We start from the raw sequence: 21,414 nt of genomic DNA on the forward strand, positions 1-21,414 counted from the left end.
AAAGAAAGAAAGAAAGAAAGAAAGAAAGAAAGAAAGAAAGAAAGAAAGAAAGAAGGAAGAAAGAAGAAAGGCGATCCTCTTTTCTGGCAGCCTCTTTCCCCACGTCTTTAGGACATAATTTGTATGACTCCAAAAGAAGGATATATCCTATCTAAAAGTTTCCATTCTAGTGTTGATTTCCAAATCTTACTCAAAATTCTTATCCTTCCTAGTCTAAGAAGAGAAAAAAAAATGCCAGGCCCAGGATCACAAGAACAGAGTGTATTCATAGAAAAACATTTGTCATTTATTTAAATTTTTATGGGACAAGATCTTGCCTTAAAGGGAAGCATAGTCTAGTGAAATGTAGCCCAGGCTAGCCTAGAACTCAAGGCCTCCCATTTGTTGGATCACAAGCACAAACCACTAGGCCCTGCTCCTCTGGTTTGATTTGAATTTATTTGGATCAAGGCACTTTAATTGCACTGTTACTGGCAGGTACAAGCAACACTGATGTAAAAATCTCTGAATGTTCATTCCCTTTGGTGGCTGGCGCAGTCAGAGACGTCTGCTGAGCCTCTGCTCTACGGTGTAAGGATGGTGTCAACTGGGGCATTAAAACGCTTTATGGACTTCTGAAATATGATAGTGTGCTGCAAAAGAGAGCCGTGAAGAGCTGTGAACGTGAAGAGCTGGCTATGTGGCACTCAGAAGAAACCTTGGGTAACCTCGGGTCAGCATCAGAAGTTCCGGGGCACACATCACCAAAAAGCTCACAGTTAGAAAGGCACAAAATTCACAGCATGCTGAAGTTTATAAAGGCTCAACGGATAACAGGGAGACAACTATCTTTACCTGCTGTAACTCAAGATACCTGGCTAGTGTGTGTGGGCTGACGGCCAGAACGCCACTGCTGCTATTATCTGTAGCTTGTTCTCCCTTTTCCTTGGTCTATCTATTTAGGAAAAGATGCTCACTGTTGCCGGAACTGGCCTTTCTGTGTAACAAGGTGGAAACAGGACCCTCAAGAACCTTCGAGCTGACAGCAGCCATGGGCAGGGGATGGGGTGGGTTAGTGCAGCACAAAGAGTTCCATAGCCCGTGTGGAACGCAGTCTCAAGGAATGGAGGCAGGTAGGGCTGTATGAAAACGCTACACAACTGGGTACAAGTTCAAGCCCAGAACCCACTGTGTGGGAGGTGAGCACCACGGCCTGCATGAGTTGTCCCCTGCTCTTTACTACTGCTCTGTGGTCATGTGCACGTGTGTGTATGTGTGATTACACACTAAATAAATGTAAAAAAAAAAAAGGAGACATTTTTATGCCTTAAGCGAACCCTACTAAAATGTTGGTTCTATATACCTCCATGAGTCGATGTACATCATTAGTACAAGAATATGTACTTTTTTCCCCACAGTTTTTCCATGAAAACAGTGAAGAAGAGAGTGTGTTAGTTAGCTTTCAGCTACTGTGACAACTATCCTGGGCAAGCATTTTATGGGGAGAAAAGGTCCATTTAGTCTCTTAGTGGTCGTTTCTGTCCATGAATGACTGTCCCTGTAGTCGCTCAGCTGGGCCTGTGGGGAGGAACAGCAAGGGGGGAGTGTGTGGTGAAGCCCCTTGTGAAAGGGGCACAGAAAAGGAAGAGGAAGAGATCAAGATCCCCAGTCTCCTTCGGAGGCATGCCTCAATAACCAGAAGAGCTTCCGTGAGGACCAAACTCCCAGAGTTCCTAGCATCCCCCAGAAGCAGCAGGCAGGAGGCAAGGCCTTTAACTCACGGGAACACACTGAATATACATTACAGCAGAGAGATGTCATTGCAAAGCTGAAACAACCAACATTCTACCTCACATATTTGCACGGGTCAATGCTTGACTTTTGAAAAACAAAGAAACAAACAGAAACCATATTAAATTGTAATAACTGATTTTAAGAGCAACCTGTACCCACCCCAGTATCTGAGAGGTTCAGTGGGGAGGAAACAGGAACCTTGCTGGACGGGATTCTGCACTGCCCAAATTGACATCCCTCCTTAGTCCTCCTCCTACCCACAGCAGCATCTCACGGTCCCCTAAGATCCCTAGTTGAGCATGTGGAAAATGCCAGTCCAAGGTACAGCAGGATAGAGTCTGTTACATGAAAGAGGGTGAGCATTTGAAAGACATACCGTTAGGATCTACTTAATATCCTGAGAGTTAAGAGGTTTGCTCACATTCGGCTTCTTGGTGCAGTTATTCAGCTTTTGTCCTATCATCCTTCTAATTGACACATCATCTGCGCTGGGAAATACCTGCTTCGTCACTCCTGAAAAAGATCACAGCGGCACACACAAGAGTACTGCGTGAGGAGTTTGTACCCTATGAACTGAGGCAAATCATACTTCTGTCAGTTTTCCGAAAGGGGCCCAATTAGTCACGACATATTTAAGCAGATGAAGATGGCCAGGTTTCCAAAGCAGAGCCAAAGCCGGCAGAAGGGCGGTTCTATGAATCCCTCATGTATGTCTGTCCCCCCCAATCATTCGGATTTAACCCTTTCATTCGCTGTGGACGCCACGCTTTTGTTCCAAGCCGTCAGGGACTTGTCTCATGCGTTTCTTACAATCACTTGTAATTAAGAAACAGTGAGCAAAGAGCTCTGTCAGAGGGTCTCTAAAATTTTTGGATGTTTGCATAAAACAAAACTAAAACTGGGGAAGGTGTTCGTTTTTAAGGAGATTCACTAATTTTAAAACCATACGGTTAAAACCATCTCTTTCTAGAAACATATAACTAACAAAGAGAAAACAATACAAATCGTTACTGAAAATTTTTAAATAGAGAAATTGTTATTTTCTGAAGCTTTGATTTTTATTAATCCAAACTTCTCCATTTTAGACACTTGACTTTTAGTTCAGCATCCATTTTTTTTTTTTTTTTTTTTTTTTTTCCTTTTTGAGACAAGATCTTACACAGCCTAGGCTGGCTGCTGACTCTGCTGTGTAGTCAGGAATGACCTTGAACTCCTGACCCTCCCACCACCACCTCTCAAGTGTTGATGTTACAAGCAGGCACCACCATGGCCAGATTTCATAACCATTTTAATAAAAAAGTTTTCCTATCTTTTCATATTTAACAACAATACTAGATTATTTTAAAATTTTTTTCATAAAAAAATAAAATTGAAAACAAAACAAAACGAAAAGGACCGGGAAACAATGACCAACTGTGAATGGTAACATGATTTCAAGTTCATGTGAAAATACAATGCAATCAAAGTATCACCTATGATTTCTTGAACTTCATTCTGATTCATAGCTGGTTTTACAACTTTGTCCCTTGAAGTAGAGGATTTTGCCCCAGTCAGACTGTGTGTGGCCATGTATTCATTTGTGTAAAGTACTTGCATTAAATCATTAATAAATTTCTGAGGCTTGCTCTTATTACAACGGGCAATCTGCCATTTTTCAATCTTGAACTAAAAAATAAGAAATGATAACTGAAATTAGAAAAAGAGATGATACCTGGAGAAATAAAAAAATACTAATTAAGACATACCACAAAATATCAGCACTCTTTAAGGTGGTATTTCTTACTTTTTGTAAATATTTTACATTTCACATAGAGGAAATTATCATACTTGAAATGTCTGTCAGCCTTCGTGAGGTTTTTGCATGAAATATATGCAATTTTTTTGTTGGGTCATCTCAATGTGATGCCTTCAGATCAACTGTAGCCTCAGTACTCCGTACTTAAATGTTTGGGGAAATCGAGAAGATGAAGATGTGCCCTCCGAGGCTTGGCTTCCTGTGGGTATACTACTTCAGTGGAGACACTCAAATGTAGTTAAAGTTAAGCATTTTGAGGTGGATAATTATTCTGGATCAGCCAGGTTGGTCCAGCGTCCTTAAAAGATGAAGATGGAGATAAAGGGGAGTCCCCCCAAAAAACCAAAAAGATAAAGAAAGAAAGGAGGAAAGACGTGATGTGAGGGGCATGACTGGGGTGGCAGGAGGAGCCCTAAGCTAAGCACCAGGGGTGTTAGAAGTGGGCATGAGCAATCTGCATCCAGGAAGGAAACTGCAAATTCATTTCTATAAGCACGGGAAAACAAGTTCTAACTTAGTGCAGAATTTAGTGTATTTACTAAATACATAAAGAATGTTCCTGCTCTCACACTGATTTCAGGCCGGTGAGCTCTGTGCTGGATTCTGAACTTTGGAACTCTGAGACGGTAAATTTGTGTTATGTGAAGCCACTGAGTTTGTGGTAATCTGTTGCGTAGCAATAGGAACTTACATACAAAGATTCAGACACTCTGAATATTAGATCGCTAGGACTTCATTACCACCTTGGAAAAGCCACTTTCTTAGGCTTATACCCGGTTTTAACGAAAGCTTTACATTTTTTAGTTTCCTTTTTTCATTATGAAGAGGAACAGGAGAAAATGGTTGTGCGCATCAAAAATGCGGAGGCCCACCACGTCTCCAGTGACCCAAAGACTCACCACTCATGCCTGAGTATATTTCTCTCATCGGTGCAAGAGTTTTATGGTTCAAAAGCTGCCGTCATACTCACGCTTTATTTGCCTTTAGTTTTCTAAACTTGGGGTGTGTTTCACAAATATGAACTTTCATCGTTACAATAAAATGCTTCTTTGTGATCGGATTCTAAGGGTGGCGACCCAAGTCTGGCCAGAGCCGCTGCAGCTGTGTCCAGACACCAGAGGGAAGGCGTTTCCACCAACCTGCTTCTCACCAAGGTGCGGCTCTTCCTCAGCCTTCAGGGAGCTTGGGGAGCTGGAACTAGAGTTGGAGTTACTGCATAGAGAGGCAAAGGAATCTGGGGAGGAGTTGTTTGTTGCTCGCCAGAGAGTGGACGCAGGTGTGGATGAGGCCCCTCCACCCTTAAGCAGGGCCTCTGCCATTCCAACCAGCTCTTCAAACTGGGTGACTGCCTGAGGTAACACTGAAATGGCAACAGAAAGGGACACTTTACAAACACTTGGTAGCAATGGCACAGTGTATGTTTAAAACGTTTTACTTCTTCTAATAATCTGCTTGATCATGACTTTCAAAACTTTGTTTATATTTGAATGTCTATGCATCGTTTTGAATTGAAAACAATGTTTCAAAAGTTGATTCTTTTCAAACTGCAGGAGCATGATTTGAGCTCTTGTGTAGTGACATAACTGATCCATTATCAGTCGCCTCCTAGGAACCAATGTAACATTAGGCCAAGATACAGTTAGATACAATGTAACATTAGGTCAAGATACAATGTAACGTTAGTTACAGCTAACCATGGGTTAAAATAAAGTTTGTGATTGTTAGCCAGGGAGCCAAATTTCATCAAACTAGCAAAGCTGTATGGCTGCAACTCAAACCCATGTTGTCACATTTTAAAAAGTCTTAGAGATCAACTGAACCAACTCTGTTTCTTTTTTGTTATTGGAAACCGACATATTCAAAGTTTCATAGAACCCTGTAGACTAGTCTTTGTGCTATAGCTTGTTTGTTTTCTAAGGACAAATAGCTTATCATTGGAGTTGCAAGAGACCTTGGACTCGGCTTGATTTAATCCCTCACTCAGTAGTTGAGGGTGCTGCTTGTTCTAGAAAGAAAGACTCTCAGTTCCTTTTGGGGAGTATCTTTACTTAGCATTTTTTGTTGAACAATAGCTGATGGTGTATCCAAACCAGGACATGTGTGCCGCTACTTAATCAATCAGCAATCATTTACTGAACAAGGTAAACCCTTGGATTTTCCTGAAGTGACAGGAGTGTCTGCTAATGGTAGTGAATCCTTGTAAATACACATAGGAGTATATGCTAACGAAATCACTGGGAATTGAGTCTTTTGTACCCAATAGTCTGAAGTAGACTGGACCCAGAAATCCAAAAAATTCCACCATATGACAAAGTGTTCAAAGTCGATCAATCAACCGATCATACTTACATCCATAAGGAAGCTATAGGAAGTCTTCGGGCGCCAGAGCTCTGGGGGAGCTTTCTCAGGGTCAGTCACACAATGACCGAGGACTAAGGTGTACATCACAACAGCTTTATATCTGGTAGCCTAGACTCCGCCCTCTTCCCTTGTATCCTTCTCCCCCACCCCCAAATAAATACAGCTATGACTATAAGGTAGTTGGTGTCAGACATCTTGGACAAATTTAGCATTTGGATGCTAACTTGTAGACCCAAAGAAAATGTGTAAGTGCCATGAAGACAACATACATGAAGTATGGTATAGCTTTGCATGAAACATTGCTGAGGTTCATCTGTTGAATGGCTGGGACCCAGCTGGTTGTAGAAACTTTTGGAGGAGCCCCACAGCACATGCCTTTCAACATTATACTTGGTCCCTGGTTCCTGCCTCGCTTTTTCTTCTTGTCTGTTCTGACATCAGCCGCTTCTCCACCAAATGCACTCCCTCACTCTAGGCCCAGAAACAGAACCAGATGTCCACAAATTTAATCCTCTCAAACTCTCAGCCGCAGGAGCTCTCTCCTTTAAGCTGCTTATAGGAAATATTTTGTCAGAGTACCAGTACTCGAAATCAGGACCGGGATTTGACTCAGGGAGGACAAGATCTTCTCTGAGATGGTCAAGACTGAGCTGAGAGCAGGAGGCAAAGCACGAATTAAGTAGCCATAGAGAAGGAGAGAGGTCATCAGAGGCATAGGAACACCTACTCTGGAACCTGAAGGGCCAAAACTGGAACTCGGAGAAAAGGGAATCCACCATGAGCCAGGCTTCCAGGCTCTGCCGGTTTCTCTGATTGTGGAGGTTGGGCCCGGGTATCAGCACACCTCTTCCTCATTTCTACTTTCTTACCGCTGTTGGCATTCACTATATTGTGCCGAGCATATTGGCACATAGCATTCTGTCCCAGCTCTCCTTCCAATTAAGGCTGTGGGTGAATTTTCGCCTGTTTCATCAGCTCTTGGAAATATGGATTTTGAAGTCTAATTTACATAGTCAAAGAGGAAATAAAGGAAGGGGATGGGTTTAAGCCAGGAAGTTCTTCGAGACCGAGCAAGAAAGCTCCTTGCTTCAGAGGCACCTGTTTCTTCAGGTACAGACAAGTTTTGTTTGTTCTACAACTCAACCTGAGCACCTTCAAAGATACACCTTCCATTTTACACTTTAGTTTTCTCTTTCTCAGCTCTGCACAATCCCCTAAAATCCATTCACACTGTGTATAAATAATTGATTCCTTTTGTTTTTTCGCTAATTAGTACTTCACTATTCTGCAATTCATACTCTGTGATGAATAATCAATTCACCTGTTATAGCTATTTGCCATTAGAAGGCATAATTGTGATGATTCTCTAGTATTTTTAGATACAGATACCTCTTTTTTTTTTTTTTTTTTTTTGGATAAATTTGCTTCCCGCTTCTCTTTGTCAGAGGACCCCGGTGAAATCAGAGCATACATCTCATTTGCATCTCTGATCAATCCTGTCAATGCTGAAGAGTCCCGAGAGCATAGCAGGGTCACCAGGTAAACAATGTTTTTAAGACTCAGATCACACTCTTGAGTGGCTCTGCAGAAAGGTTTCTCTACTTTACACAGTCATCAACCATTCAAGCCCTTTCCTTGAGTCAGCAGTAAGAGGTGTTAATAATTGTTAACAATTTCACCTTTTTGACAGGTCAAAGTTTTAGTACACTCTCAGTTATGAGGTTAAATATATGTGTTTTTGATTATTTGAATTTCTTCCATAAATCGTGTCAGATCATGGGAAACTCGTGTTTTTTGTTTGTTTGTTTTTTGTTGTTGTTGCCTTACTTGCTTTGTTATGCTACAGGGTCTCATGAAGCCCTGATGAATGAGAGCCTACTCAACTGTTTTCCCCCCCTGTTATTGTAGTTTCTTAGGAACTTACAGGGCTTTTATAGAATGTTTATAAGAATGTCTACTTCAGTAGCTCTCAACCTGTGGGTTGCAACCTTTGGGGGGGTCAAATGACCCTTTCACAGGGGTCACCTAAGACCATCAGAAAACACAGGTATTTACAGTTCATAACAGTAGCAAAATTACAGTTATTACAGTTATGAAGTAGCAATGAAAACAATTTTATGGTTGGGGGGTCACCACAACACGAGGAGCTGTGCTAACGGGTCACAGCGTTAGGAAGGGCGAGAACCTCCCGTCTAGTGCATAATAGTTTACCTCTGACTAACTCCTTTAAACTAGTAAGCATTTTAACATTTTATTTGCTTTAATTCAAGGCTGGGTTTACACATCTTAGAAGTCTGGGCCCCAGATGGTGAGCAGATGACTGAGCGCTGACTGGATCATGAAGGGTCCACCCTTGTCAATGTATTGACCCATAGGTGGTTTCCTAAGATTTAAAAAAAAAAATTATCTAAAATTTTTTTATTCACGTGTGTGTGTCTGTGTGAGTCTCTGCTGACAGAAATTTGTGGGTGTCTGAGGGAGCCAGAAAAGGGAATTGAGTCCCCTGAAGCTAGAGGTGATGAGGAGGTGAGGCAACTGACATGGGTGCTTGGAACTTGGTCTTCTGAAAGGACAAGCAGTAAGAGCTTTTGCCTGCTCAGTCATCTCTCCAGCCCTGGATTCACTGAGAGGTAGTAGAAATGTTGAGAGATGAGGCCTACATTGTGGTAGGTCACTGAGGGCACGTTCTTGGGGACTCTGTCTTGTTCTGACCCTTCCTTCTATGTCTTTCCACTGTAAGACAAGCAACTTTGTTCTTCCATGCCTCTGCCAAGATGCTCTACCTCACTGTGGCCCAGAAACAACAGACCGTGGCCCAAGACCTCTGAGACCACCAACCCATCGGACATTTGCTCTCAGGTATTCGATGATTGCTGAGGCAAAAGAGGCTGTGCAAACACTTTCCTCTCCGTGTTTATCTCCTATTGTTGTGCTTTACACACACATTGTATATGTACATGTATGACACATTGTATACATATATCAAGAGCTCAGAGAATAACACAATTATAAAATGAAGTGGAACACAACACAAAATCCTACAGAAAAAAGAAAATATCAAGCTAGTTTCCCGCCCTCTCTCCCAGGCTGATCCTTCTCTTCTATTTGCCTCTGGACTGCAGTTATTTTCTAAAGCTGCTGTTGACAACACAGAGGCTTATGTGAAGCCTCTGCAACCAGTAACACCAGTGGCTCTTAGCAGATCACAAGTTTCCACTTTCCAGAGTCTGGAAAGCACATATACTTGTTTGACCTAATTCCCCCCCCCCCCCCCCCGAGGCCCAGCACGTCCATAGCTCAAGTTGAGTAAATACCTGTTAAGCACTACTACATGAGTATAATGTTCGGGACATTGTACGACGATCTCAACTATGTACGTAACCACAACGCTTCCGTATTTAAATTCTGCTGTCCACTGAGCTCTTCAAATGGAACTTTTGAGCTCTCTTCTCCATTTTAAACTGTTGGCGTGCAAGAATACAATACTTTACACTGATCACACAGTGCCCCTTTCATGTCAAACGCCAGCCCCCTTCAGGTTTACCTTGTAGCGTGACCAGAGACTGTCTGAGCCGGCTGTTCTCCTTCCGGGTGTTCGTTAGCTTTGCTTTCAGGTTTTTGATTTTGGTACAGAGTTCCTCTTTGGACAGTTCTGCCAAGGGCGTCTCATCCTCACTGGAGCTCTCACCAGGCAGGAAGGCATTTCCCGAATACGGGTCTCTCTAGAACACAAGGCATGCACAGCAAAAGACACTGCGGTTCCTTTAACTGCTACCCATGCTCTGTATGCCACTCCGTTAGACCTGCGCATGTCTGCTTCCGCCTGCGGCTCCGTAATGCGCGGCCCCAAATCTGCCCTCCTACCCGCAAGAGCTCGGGACAGGACATAGAAAAGGCTATTCTAAGCAACATAGTGCAAACCTTCCCCCAAAGGGACACAGGAATCAGAAACGGAAATGAATGATAAATTATTTAGAAACATGTGTTATACACAATATGTAATCTATGATGTGCAAAAGATATTTATATTTAAGACTCAGGATTGCATAACTGTGCTTTTTTTTTTTTTTTTTTTTTTTCTAAGAAGCAGGCTAGGGACGCAGTGCGGTGACGGACGGGTTGCTTAGCCTGTGGTGGGGAGGAAGGGGACTGAGCACAGCACAGGCAAGACTGAAGATGCCTACATCCAGAGCAGACAGACTGCAGGGGATCTGAGGACAGGCAGTGCTTTTAACGGAGTTTGTTTCTTTTTAAATAAACATACGCACAGGGCAAAGAGAGCATGTATTCCCCAGGCTCCCTGTCCAAGCAGCAGTGTCTCTTCCCTTTGTGTGTCTCAGAAGCTTTCTTCATGTCAGAGCTTTTTCCTTTTTCTACCCTCAAGCTTCTTTTCCCAAGCTTATACTCTATAAACTTGCGACAGCCAAGGCTACACAGAGAAACCCTGTCTCAAAACAAACAAACAAAAATCCAAACTGGTGGACAGAATCAGGGATGTCTAAAACATGATTAGGGTGAACTGCAATGGAAACAAATAGAATTACGTAGTTTGGAAAGCTTTTGCCTGTGGTGGGACCTTCAGAAAAATCATGTTATGTGGCAATGTAATGTTGTGAAAACATCTCTTAGATTCCACAAGACTGAAACTGTTGCTGGACTTCACAGACAGAGTTAATAGTGCACCTCAAGGTCACTTAAGATTGAAGACTTCTATCCTACTGTCTGCTCAGCTTTTTTCTTTTAAACCTGCCTTTAAGAGAACAATGTGAGAGTCAACCTTACTTGTATATACCCTTTTATGCCTCAGACCTGGGTAGTGCGTGTGTATCATTTGCTGAAGGCAGCCAATCCAGAGGTTGAAAGCAACTGTCTAAAATCTGCCATAAAGGTTGAAAGCATCCACTTATGGGTATTGGTTGATAAACAATGTTTTTGGTACTGTTTGTTGTCTGAGTCAGTTGGGATCAGCTAGAGCCAGTGACTTAATCCCTTGCGAAACTCTGTTGTAGATTTCTGTGAAGTGGTGTCCCATTCCTTCCCCATGTAATGCTTCCTGTGCCACTGAATAAACACAGAGTGAGCCCTTTGTCAGGAGCAGAGTCAGATCACAGCCACACAACAGACTTACATAGACACTGCCACACATGGGGAAGACAGACAGCCAAAGACAGAACAGACAGGCACACAACGACAAGACACAAGAACAGCTTCACAAGATGGCTTTCAGGATGACAGATTGCCACTCACACAACATATAGTCATCAGAGGTTGGGAGCATGACGTAGTGATTTCAAATCTGGTTAAATGACGCAAAGGGGTAATTATTGGCGACTCAGAATTAATCACTAAGGGTTTAATCCATGGAATGGATTGATTAATTAAATAATATCTAGTCAATTAATAGAAACAAACATGCAATTTCGAAGTCACAGGTCATCTTCCTATGTATTTCATATGAATATAAGTTGTGGAGTATAGCTATGCTAACTCAATAGAATTTAGTCATGTTAGTCCTAAAGATAACCAAAAGTGAATAAATCTGTAAGATGATGGTGATGTTAATTTGTTTCTCTACAGAAAATGTTTTACAACTTCTAAGTATCTCATTACATCAAGTCTCATAAACACTTTTTGGAAAATTAAATGCTTATTTAAAAAAAAAGAAACAAACTAGGATTTATATGATATCCGTGTGCTACTGGATGATATATATATTGTGTTTTACAGTATAATGTTCACTACAATATGAAAAATACTGAAAAATCCCTTCCTGTATGATAGCTACCTAAAGGATGGTTCATACAGACAGTAGGATTACAGCTTGTAAAAAAAAAAAAAAAAAAGCTGTGTGTTGTGTGTTGACAGATCTTTAAATGGTCAGCAGAAAAATCCAAGTACATAGCAGTGTAAATGATGTTACATTTTATTTTGAGATAGAAAAAGCAATAAGTGTGAAATGGGGCAGAGTGGGGCAGAGATGGTGAGGAATATTTAAGAACGTGTGACTACAACATGGTACATGTGTTACTAAACATGTACAAATATGTGACTTATAAAGACATATAAGTAAAACTACAGAATGAACAAGTTGTTGGTTAGTTGTCCAACGTATAGGATGGGAAAGAGATGGTGAGGATGGCCACGATCTAGATTCTAAACAGAAAAACCGAGAGTAAGTCTTCATGCACAAATATACCAACTTCCACAAAATATTTCAGGAGGAAAAATATTTTCAGGCAGTTTGATGATCTTTTGTTGTCTAGAACAGCAAACAAAATTCGAACAATGACATATCCGGTCCTGGCTGAAATGAAGCAGGAAAACTGTTTATTGACTGTGTTTCTAACTCAGTCTTCAAAAGAGAATAGGAACTATATTCTCTCAGTTGAACCAAGCATTGAAAAGGACAAAGTACTAGAAAAGGGAAGAAAGTACCTGGAAACAACGTTGGGAATTGTGGGCCTCGCTGGTTAGGAAGATGAAATCAAAGCAACAGAAAACCAACCTGTACTTTATCCACCACACTATTTGCATTTTCTGAGTTGGCGGTCTCCGTCCGTTTCCTCTTTCTTTTTCTAAGGACGTGGTTATCGGTAACTTCATCTGCCTGCAAGATCTTCTGCATTTTCTCAATTCGTCAGGGGAGGCTTTCTGAAACCGGTGGAGGCAGGAGCGCCCACGTAGGTGCTGCTCTTCTGCGTGCAGCCAGAGCTGCTCCTTAAAGACAAAAGCAAACCAGAGGGTGCATCATGCTGCTACCTCGGCGTGCTGCCTGCTCAGGTTTAAGGCTTCCACTGACGGTCCTCACTGTTGTCTCATCCACTGGCCAATGTAGCGCGCAATTTTACTTGACTCAAAAGCCTTTCAGCTTTGTCATCGCCATCAAGATGCTCATGTTGGGATACGCAGCAAGTTGGTTTTAAAAAAAAATATCAAATAGTGTACAAACAATTTCCATCTGTTGTGCCTGTCAAGTAGCTATGAAGAAATCTACAATTTTTTACATTATAAATGTATATAAACAGTATCACAGAGTACTGATGTTATGTACTTCTAGGAAAATAAATACATTGATTTTCATTAAATTTCATTAATGCAGCACTCGGATCAAAAGTAAAGCACTCCCAGGAACTCAATAAGAGCTGCTTAGAACTGAGTTTTGCTTTAAAAGGCGTCTGTCTTCCTGGAAACTCTGAAGTCTCACGATGGGAGGTTCCCTTGCTTCAGACTAGATGACTCTATCAGCAGGGCTGCACTGATGACATTTAACCTTGGTGGTGTCTAGCTAGCGCAGCAGCATCAGGTTTTACTCAATCTTCAGAGTAATCTGCTTTAATTGGTTTGTTTTCATAAACATTTAATTATAATCAATAAAACTGTAAAATGAGATTGAGCATGAGTCGTCATGAAATATATAGAATATTGAACAAACAGCAACATTCTTCTTCTTATCCAATTGCTATAAATGTACCTGCAAACATATTACTCAAAATTTTTTTATTCACAAAGCTCATAATAAAACACTGGAGTACAACCTTTTGTCACCTATATTTCCCTAAGTAGAGCTTTCGAGGTAACATTACAGTTGGGCATGGTGGTGCACACATGTAATCCTGGCACTTGAAAGACAAAGGCAGAAGGGTCTTGTGTTCAAGGCCAGCTTGGGTGACATAGTGATAACCATTTTCAAAATTCCAAAATAAAACAAAATACACAAAAAGTAAAACAGCAGAAAAACAGCCTTTTGCTTAACTGGGGTTCAAATCGAATGTTTGCTGTCATAAAAATAATTCCAAATGTTGCATTCATGAGCACACATGCACATATGCATAAGTGCATATCTGTGTTTAGGGGCACAACTGCCACATTGTGCTTTTGGAGGTCAGAAAACAATTTGATTGGTTCAAGGGATGGAACTCAGGTTTCCAGACTTGTGTGGTTATTTGGTTTCTTTCTTTCTCTCTCCCTCCCTCTCTTCCTCCCTCCCTCCTTCCCTCTCTCCCTCCCTCCTTCCCTCCCTCCCTCCCTTCCTTCCTTAGATTTGTTTATTACTTATACAGTGTTCTGCCTGCATGTGTGCCAGCAGACCAGAAAAGGGCATCAAATCTCGTTACAGATGATTGTGAGCCACCATGTGTTTGCTGGGAATTGAACTCAGGACCTCTATGAAGAGCAGAGAGTACTCTTGACCACTGAGCCATCTCTCCAGCCTGCTTATTTGGTTTCTTGATGACTGACAGTCTGACTGGGTTGAGATGGAATCTCTGTAGCTTTCATTGCATATCTCTGATGGCTAATGAGAGCTGACACTTTTTTTCATGTGTTTAATGGCACATCTGTTCATTTTCTTTCCCCCATTAATGATGAGGTTGTTTGGCTTGTTGTCGTTTGAATTTTGATGGGGATTGCATTGACTCTGTAGATTAATGTTGATAGCACATTTTTACAATATTGATACATCACAGGGTTCTTTGGTTTTACCTGTCCAGTATTCTGAATGCCTGGCCTCTTAAGTGCTGGCTTTACAGGTGTGAACCACCAGGAGCAAATACTTACCTTTTGTACAAGCCCATAAGGAAAGTTTATGTTTGTATATTTTTTCTTTCAAGATAGATTTCATGCTGATAGAAACTGGTATATGCTGATATCAACCTATGAGCTAATAAAAATTTAAATTGAGAACAGATTAAGGGAGAAGTTTCTCAATGGTCCAGTAAAACAGATTTTAAAATAAGGAAATTTTTTTTCAGCTAAAAAAAATGTGTGAATTTCTAAATGCATATGACCTTCCAAAGTTAAACCAAGAAGAGATAATGAACATAAGTGTATCTATCACAAGTGATGAGATTGGTACGGGGATTAAAAGAAACTTGAGATGAAAGAAAGTGACCTTCCAAGATGGCGGCACCCAGTGTGTACTGGTATCTTAGTAGCAGAAGATCACAGACTACGGACCAAGTGAATGACCTGGCTGCTGACTCGAAAACCCCAACATCTGTGTTTCCAGGTCGAGAGGAGATCCTAGGTGCCTAGCACCTGGTGCCTTTGCCTCCTCCAACATGATTCCTGAGTTCCAGAGTTTGAGAAATGCATGGTTCCCGCATCCAGACCCCAGAGTCCTCTTGCCTCCCTGAGGACAACTCCCAGATACCAGGAACACAGTCCAGACTCCGGTCCATGGTTCTATTGGTTCCCTCCCAACCCCCGGAAAGACCAGCTGTACAATAGGAACATAGGGGTTCCTGATCCAAGATGGAGGCACCCAGCAATGTCTCAGCACCAGGATCATAATGTCTGCAGGACGAGCAAGCCACCGAGCTGTTGACTCCCAAACGCGAGCATCGGTTCTTGTTTCCCCAGAGGGAGGATCCTGGCTGCCAGACACGCATGGTTCCACCTTCAGACCTTCTGGCTACTCCCGACACCCTGCGGACAACTGTGGATTCCAGAGACATGCGGATCCAGCCTTGTTCACAGCTCTACTAGCTGTCCTGAGGAGACCCGCAGAACCTCACAGGATCATACAGGTTAGAAATCCACACCCTAGTTCCCTGCCTTCAGGTCCAACTGGGGCACAACCAGCAGATCAGAGCTGTAGGCTACTTGGAAAGATCCAGCACTAGGCCACGACCGAGGGCTCCCCTATTTCCCCAAGGAGCCCAGCAGGCTCCAGGAACAACCAGCCAATGCCAGGGACAACCAGATGGCTAAAGGCCAGCATACGAACGTAACCAACAAAAACTAGAGCAGTACAGCAGCGAGCTCTGGATATTGTGACACAGCTGAAACACAAAAATGACCTTAAATTTATCCTTACGAAGATGGTAGTGTCTTCAAAGAAATACAGGAAAGTACAACCAAACAAATAGAGGCCTTTAAGGAGGAAACGAATAAATAACTTAAAGAAATACAGGAAACAAAATCAAGCAGGTGAAGGAAATGAATTAAATGGTTCAACATCTGAAAATAGAAATAGAATCAATAAAGAAAATACAAAACCAAGGAAAGCCTGGCGATGGAAAACTTACGGAAGAGAGCAGGGACCACAGCGGTAAGCATCACCAACAGAACACAAGAGATGGAAGAGAGACTCTCAGGTGTAGAAGATAAAATTGAAGAAATAGATACATCTGTCAAAGAAAATATTAAATAGAAAAATTCCTGATACAAAATATCCAAGAAATTAAGGACACCATGAAAAGATGAAACCTAAGAATATTAGGAATAGAAGAAAGAGAAGATTTCCAGCTCTAAGGACCAGAAAATATTTTCAAGAAAATCATAGAAGAAAATTCCCCCAATGTAAAGAAAGAGATGCCTTTAAACATACAAGAGGCTTACAGAACACCAAATGGATTAGAACAGAAAATAAATTCCTCCTGCCACATAATAATAAAAACACTAAATGTAAATATGAAAAGTTGCAAGGGAAAAAGGCCAAGTAACATATAAAGACAGACCTGGAAGAATCACACCTGACTTCTCAACAGAGACTGTAAAAGCCAGAAGGGCCTGGGCAGATGTCTTGCAGACCCTAAGAGACCACAGATTTCATTCTAGGCTACTAGATCCAGCAAAGTTTTCAATCACCATAGATGGGGAAAACAAAATATTCCACGACAAAACCAAATTTAAACATCTATGCACAAATGCCTTCCTACAGAAGATACCAGAAGGAAAACTCCAACCCAAGAAGGTTAACTACACCCAAGAAAACACAGACTATAAATAACTTCACTACAGCAAAACAAAATAAAAAAGATAAGCACACAAACACACTACTACCACCACCATCATAAAAAAAAAGGAACTAATAATCATTGGTCATTAATATTTCTCAACATCAATGGACTCAACTCCCATAAAAAGACACAATCTAACAGAATGGATGAATGGGACCCAACATTCTGCTGCATACAAGAAACACACCTCAGCAACAAAGATAGACTTTACCTAAGAGTGAAGGGGTGGAAAAAGATTTTCCAAGAAAATGGACCCAACAAGCAAGTTGGAGAAGCCATCCTAATATCTAATAAATTAGACTGTCAACCAAAATTAGTCAAAAGAGATGGAGAAGGGCACTTTATTCTCATCAAAGAAAAAAAATCACCAAGAGGACATCTCAATCCTGAACACCTATGGCCCAAATACAAGGACACCCATGTTGGGGACAAATTAAATAATGACGATTAGGCACACAATAGATTTTATATGAAAGAGGTTTATTAGATGGAAATGAAGAGAAAGGGAAAAGGGAGAGCAGGACATGATAGGGGTAAAGAGAGAGGGCCACCCTGACAGAGAAAGGAAAGAAGGCCAAGAGGGGCCAAGAGAGAGCAAGCGGGAGCAAAAGAGCAAGAGGCAAGAGAGACCACGTGGCGGGATGCTCTCTTTAAAGGACAAGGTAACCATGCCTTCCAGGTGTGGCCACCTGGGCAGCGACACATGAGGACACCCAGAAACAGGTGCTTAAATACTTACAACCCATATTTGTAAGACAAAACAAAACAAGCATTATTAAAGCATAAGCCACACATCGATCCCCACATGTTAATAGTGGGAGACTCAACACCCCACTCTCACAAATGGACAAATCATCAAGACAAAAACCAAATAGAGAAATAATGAAACTAACAGATGTCATGAATCAAATGGACCTTGTAGATGTCTACTGAACTTTTCACCCAAATGCAAAAGAATATACTTTCTTCTCAGCACCCACAGAACCATATAGTGGGTCACAACTGATACAAGAAAATTGAATTAACCTATTGTACTTTATTAGATCACTGTGGATTAAAGCTGGACTTCAACAACAAAAGAAATAACAAAAAGTCTATACACTCATGGAAACTGAACAACTGCCTACTCAATGACCACAGAGTCAGGAAAGAAAGAAATTAAAGACTTCCTAAACTTCAATGAAGATGAAGGTATAACATACCCAGTCTTACCAGATACAATGAAAGCAGTGCTAAGAAAAAAGTTCATAGCACTAAGCACCTTCATACCGAAATTGTAGAGATCCCATACCACAACTCAACAGGACACCCAAAAGCTTTACAAAAAAAAAGAAGCAGACATACCCAAGAGGAGTAGATGGCAGGAAATAATCAAACTCAAGGCTGAAATCAAAATTAGAAAGAAAGAGAATAATTCAAAGAATCAATGGAACCAAGATCTGGTTAGTTTATTATTATTATTATTATTATTATTATTATTATTATTATTATATAAAGGCAGGTTTATTGGGAGCATCAAGGGGGGGAAAGGAGAAGGGGAGAGTGCTATGGGTTGGGGAGAGAGAGTAGAAACACGGGTAAGGGGAGGAAATGCAGAAAGGGCAAGACCTGGTTCTTTGAGAAAGTCAACAAGATAGACAAAGTTTTAGCCAGACTAATTAAAAGGCAGAAAAACAGCATCTGAATCAACAAAATCAGAAATGAAAAGGGAGACATAGCAGCAGACACTGAGGAAATCCAATGAATCATTAGGTCTTACTTTGAAGGCCTCTACTCCACAAAATTGGAAAATCTAAATGGAATGGACAATTTTCTTGATAGATTCCACTTACCAAAGTTAAATAAAGATCAGGTTAACAAATTAAATAGTCCTATAACCCCTAAGGAAATAGAAGCTGTCATTCATTAAAAGTCTCCCATCCACTTCCTCCAAAAAGCCCAGGGCCACATAGTTTCAGAACAGAACTCTACCAGATCTTCAAAGAAGAGTTAATACCAATACTCCTTAAACTATTCTACAAAATAGAGACAGAAGAAATAGTGCCAAACTCATTCTATGAGGTCACAGTCATCCTGAAACCTAAACCACACAAAGACACAACAACAACAACAAAAGAGAATTTCATACAAATTTCCCTTATGAACATTGATGCAAAAATACTCAACAAAATACTCACAAACCAAATTCAAGAACATATCAAAAATATCATCTACCATGACCAAGTAGACTTCATTCCAGGCATGCAGGGGTGGTCCAATATATGAAAACCCATGAACATAATCCACCATAAACAAACTAAAAGAAAAATCACATGATCACCATATTAGATGCTGAAAAAGTCATCGACAAAATCCAACACCCTTTCATGTTAAAAGTCTTGGAGAGATCAGGGATACAAAGCACATACCTAAACACAATAAAGGCAGAATACAGCAAGCCTATAGCCAACATAAAATTAAATGGAGAGAAACTTAAAGTAATCACACTGAAATCAGGGGCAAAACAAGGCTACCCACTTTCACAGTATCTCTTCAATATAGTACTTGAAGTCCTAGCTGGACCAATAAGACAATTAAAGGAGATCAAAAGGATATTAATTGGAAAGGAAGAAGTCAAAGTATTGCTATTCACAGATGATATAATAGTATACATAAGTGACCCCAAAAATTCCACCTGAGAGCTCCTACAGCTGGTAAATACCTCCAGCAAAGTAGCTAGATAAAAGATTTATTAAAAAATCAGCAGCCCCCCTGTATACAAATGACAAATGGGCTGAGAAAGAAATTAGGGAAACGACATTCTTCACAATAGCCACCAATAATATAAAGCATCTTGGTGTAACTCTAACCAAACAAATCAAAGATCTGTATGACAAGAACTTCAAGTCTCTAAAGAAAGAAATTAAAGAAGATATCAGAAGTTGGAAAGATCTCCCATGCTCATGGATCAGTAGGACTAACATAATAAAAATGGCCATCTTACCAAAAGCAATCTACAGATTCAATGCAATCCCTATCAAAATTCCAACACACTTCTTTACAGACTTTGAAATAACAGTTCTAAGCTTTATATGGAAAAAACAAAAAACTCAGAATAGCATAAACAATGTTATACAATTAAAGAACTTCTGGAGGTATCTCATTCCCTGACTTCTTTAATTACTATTAAAGATCAATAGTAATAAAAACTGCATGGTACAGGCATAAAAATAGAGTGGCTGATCATTGGAATTGAATAGAAGACCCAGAAATAAACCCACACACCTACAGACACTTGATCTTTGACAAAGGAGCCAAAAGCATACAATGAAAAAAAGAAAGTCTCTTCAACAATTGGTGCTGGTCTAACTGGATGTTTATGTGTAGAAAAATGCAAATAGATCCATATCGATCACCCTGCACAAAACTCAGGTCCAAGTGGATAAGACCTCAGCATAAATTAAAAACAAAAAAGCAACAACAGAGGAATAAAGCCAGGAAGTTGAGGTGAAGGTGAACCTATGGACTGATGCCTGAAAACAGGACTGTTAAATTTTCTACCAGAGGGGATCTGGGTGGTGCTGGCTAGCTGCCTCAGGATGGGAAGCAGTGGCCACAGTATAGCCCACCCCCCTCCAAGAGGCACAGGGACTGCTGTTGCTCCTGCTGCTGGTTGCTGTTTGCTGGATTGCTGTTTGCTGGTTGGAGATATCCTGAAGAGGAAGATCAAATTTGCCCCAAGGAACTGGACGACCCTAATCAGCAGGAAGTAGTCTATTCACATCAACTAACTCCCCCTTTCCCCTCTAACCTTCTTTCTCTCCTACCTAGTGTTGGGAGGTTGGAAGGGATGGGGTGGTGTAGGGCAATAGGAAAAAGAGCCCAGTAAAGTATCTAAAAGCCCAGCTACACAGTGGTCAGGTGTTTTGGGGCTGAGGGAGTAGCTCCGTTGGTAAGTGTTTGCTGTCCCCACTACTGTGTAAAAAGCTGGACTTGGTAGCACACTCGTAATTCCAATGCTGGGAAAATGAAGACAGGTGGTTCTCAGGAGGCCACTGGCCAGCCTACTTAGCCTAATTGGTAAACTCTAGGCCTATGAGAAGGATCCTGCCTCAAAAAACAAAGAGTAGTGAAGAATAACTTTTGAACATGCCCTCTGGGCTCCATACACTAACACACATGCACACACCACACACACACACACACCTTAGTAATGATTGCAAATACTATGTTTCTTAGTATGTAATGAAGATGCTTAAGAATTTGAAGAAGCCAAGTATGGTGTTACATACCTGTAACCCAGTATTGTCGAGACAGAGGCAGGAGGACTATGGGTTCTAGACTAGCCTGGGCTACCTGCTTAACTCTCTAAATAGATGAGTACAATTTATATATATAAATAGATGAGTCAAATAGAGACAATAAAAAAAGAGAATTAATCCACATATTTAGGAGATTATGTTGACTTCCTTCTTGTTCCTTAAAAACAAACAAATATCCCCAAGGATAAAATATATGAGCCCACATTTTAGACTCAGTTAAACTCTGTTCTCTCATGAGCCCAGGATCACTGCAATCTCAAGGACGAGTACTAGAGGACCCTAAAGTGCCTTCCAAAATGAAAATATTTGAGCCATGCAAAAAAAAAAAAATTTATTCTTGCTTTTCGTAAACTTTCACTTTATAAACCATTTAGGACAACCATGGTTGTTTGTCTTTTTAAGATCAGCGAGACATAGGGAAGAGTGGTAGGAGAGGAGGGAG

General features: G+C 41.0%; 1 protein-coding gene across 3 annotated transcripts in view; it reads right to left on the reverse strand.

Annotated features, from left to right (window-relative positions):
* The window catches only part of Bend6 (BEN domain containing 6), a 44,182-nt gene that overhangs the window by 6,325 nt on the left and 16,443 nt on the right, over positions 1-21,414 (reverse strand). Inside the window, exons 2-6 of one of the 3 annotated variants that reach the window (XM_055606402.1) lie at positions 12,435-12,646; positions 9,474-9,651; positions 4,708-4,928; positions 3,246-3,438; positions 2,150-2,286 (exon numbers count right to left, since the gene is read on the reverse strand). In XM_055606402.1, the coding sequence (XP_055462377.1) occupies positions 2,159-2,286; positions 3,246-3,438; positions 4,708-4,928; positions 9,474-9,651; positions 12,435-12,554 (840 nt within the window). In that variant the 5' untranslated portion in view covers positions 12,555-12,646 and the 3' untranslated portion in view covers positions 2,150-2,158. Of the gene's footprint in view, positions 1-2,149; positions 2,287-3,245; positions 3,439-4,707; positions 4,953-9,473; positions 9,652-12,434; positions 12,647-21,414 lie in introns of all 3 variants that reach the window. The other 2 variants (XM_055606410.1, XM_055606396.1) reach the window with 2 other exon arrangements.

This window comes from Psammomys obesus, unplaced genomic scaffold, assembly GCF_907164565.1.
Source record: "Psammomys obesus unplaced genomic scaffold, mPsaObe1.curated_primary_1811, whole genome shotgun sequence".
Taxonomy (NCBI): Eukaryota; Metazoa; Chordata; class Mammalia; order Rodentia; family Muridae; genus Psammomys; species Psammomys obesus.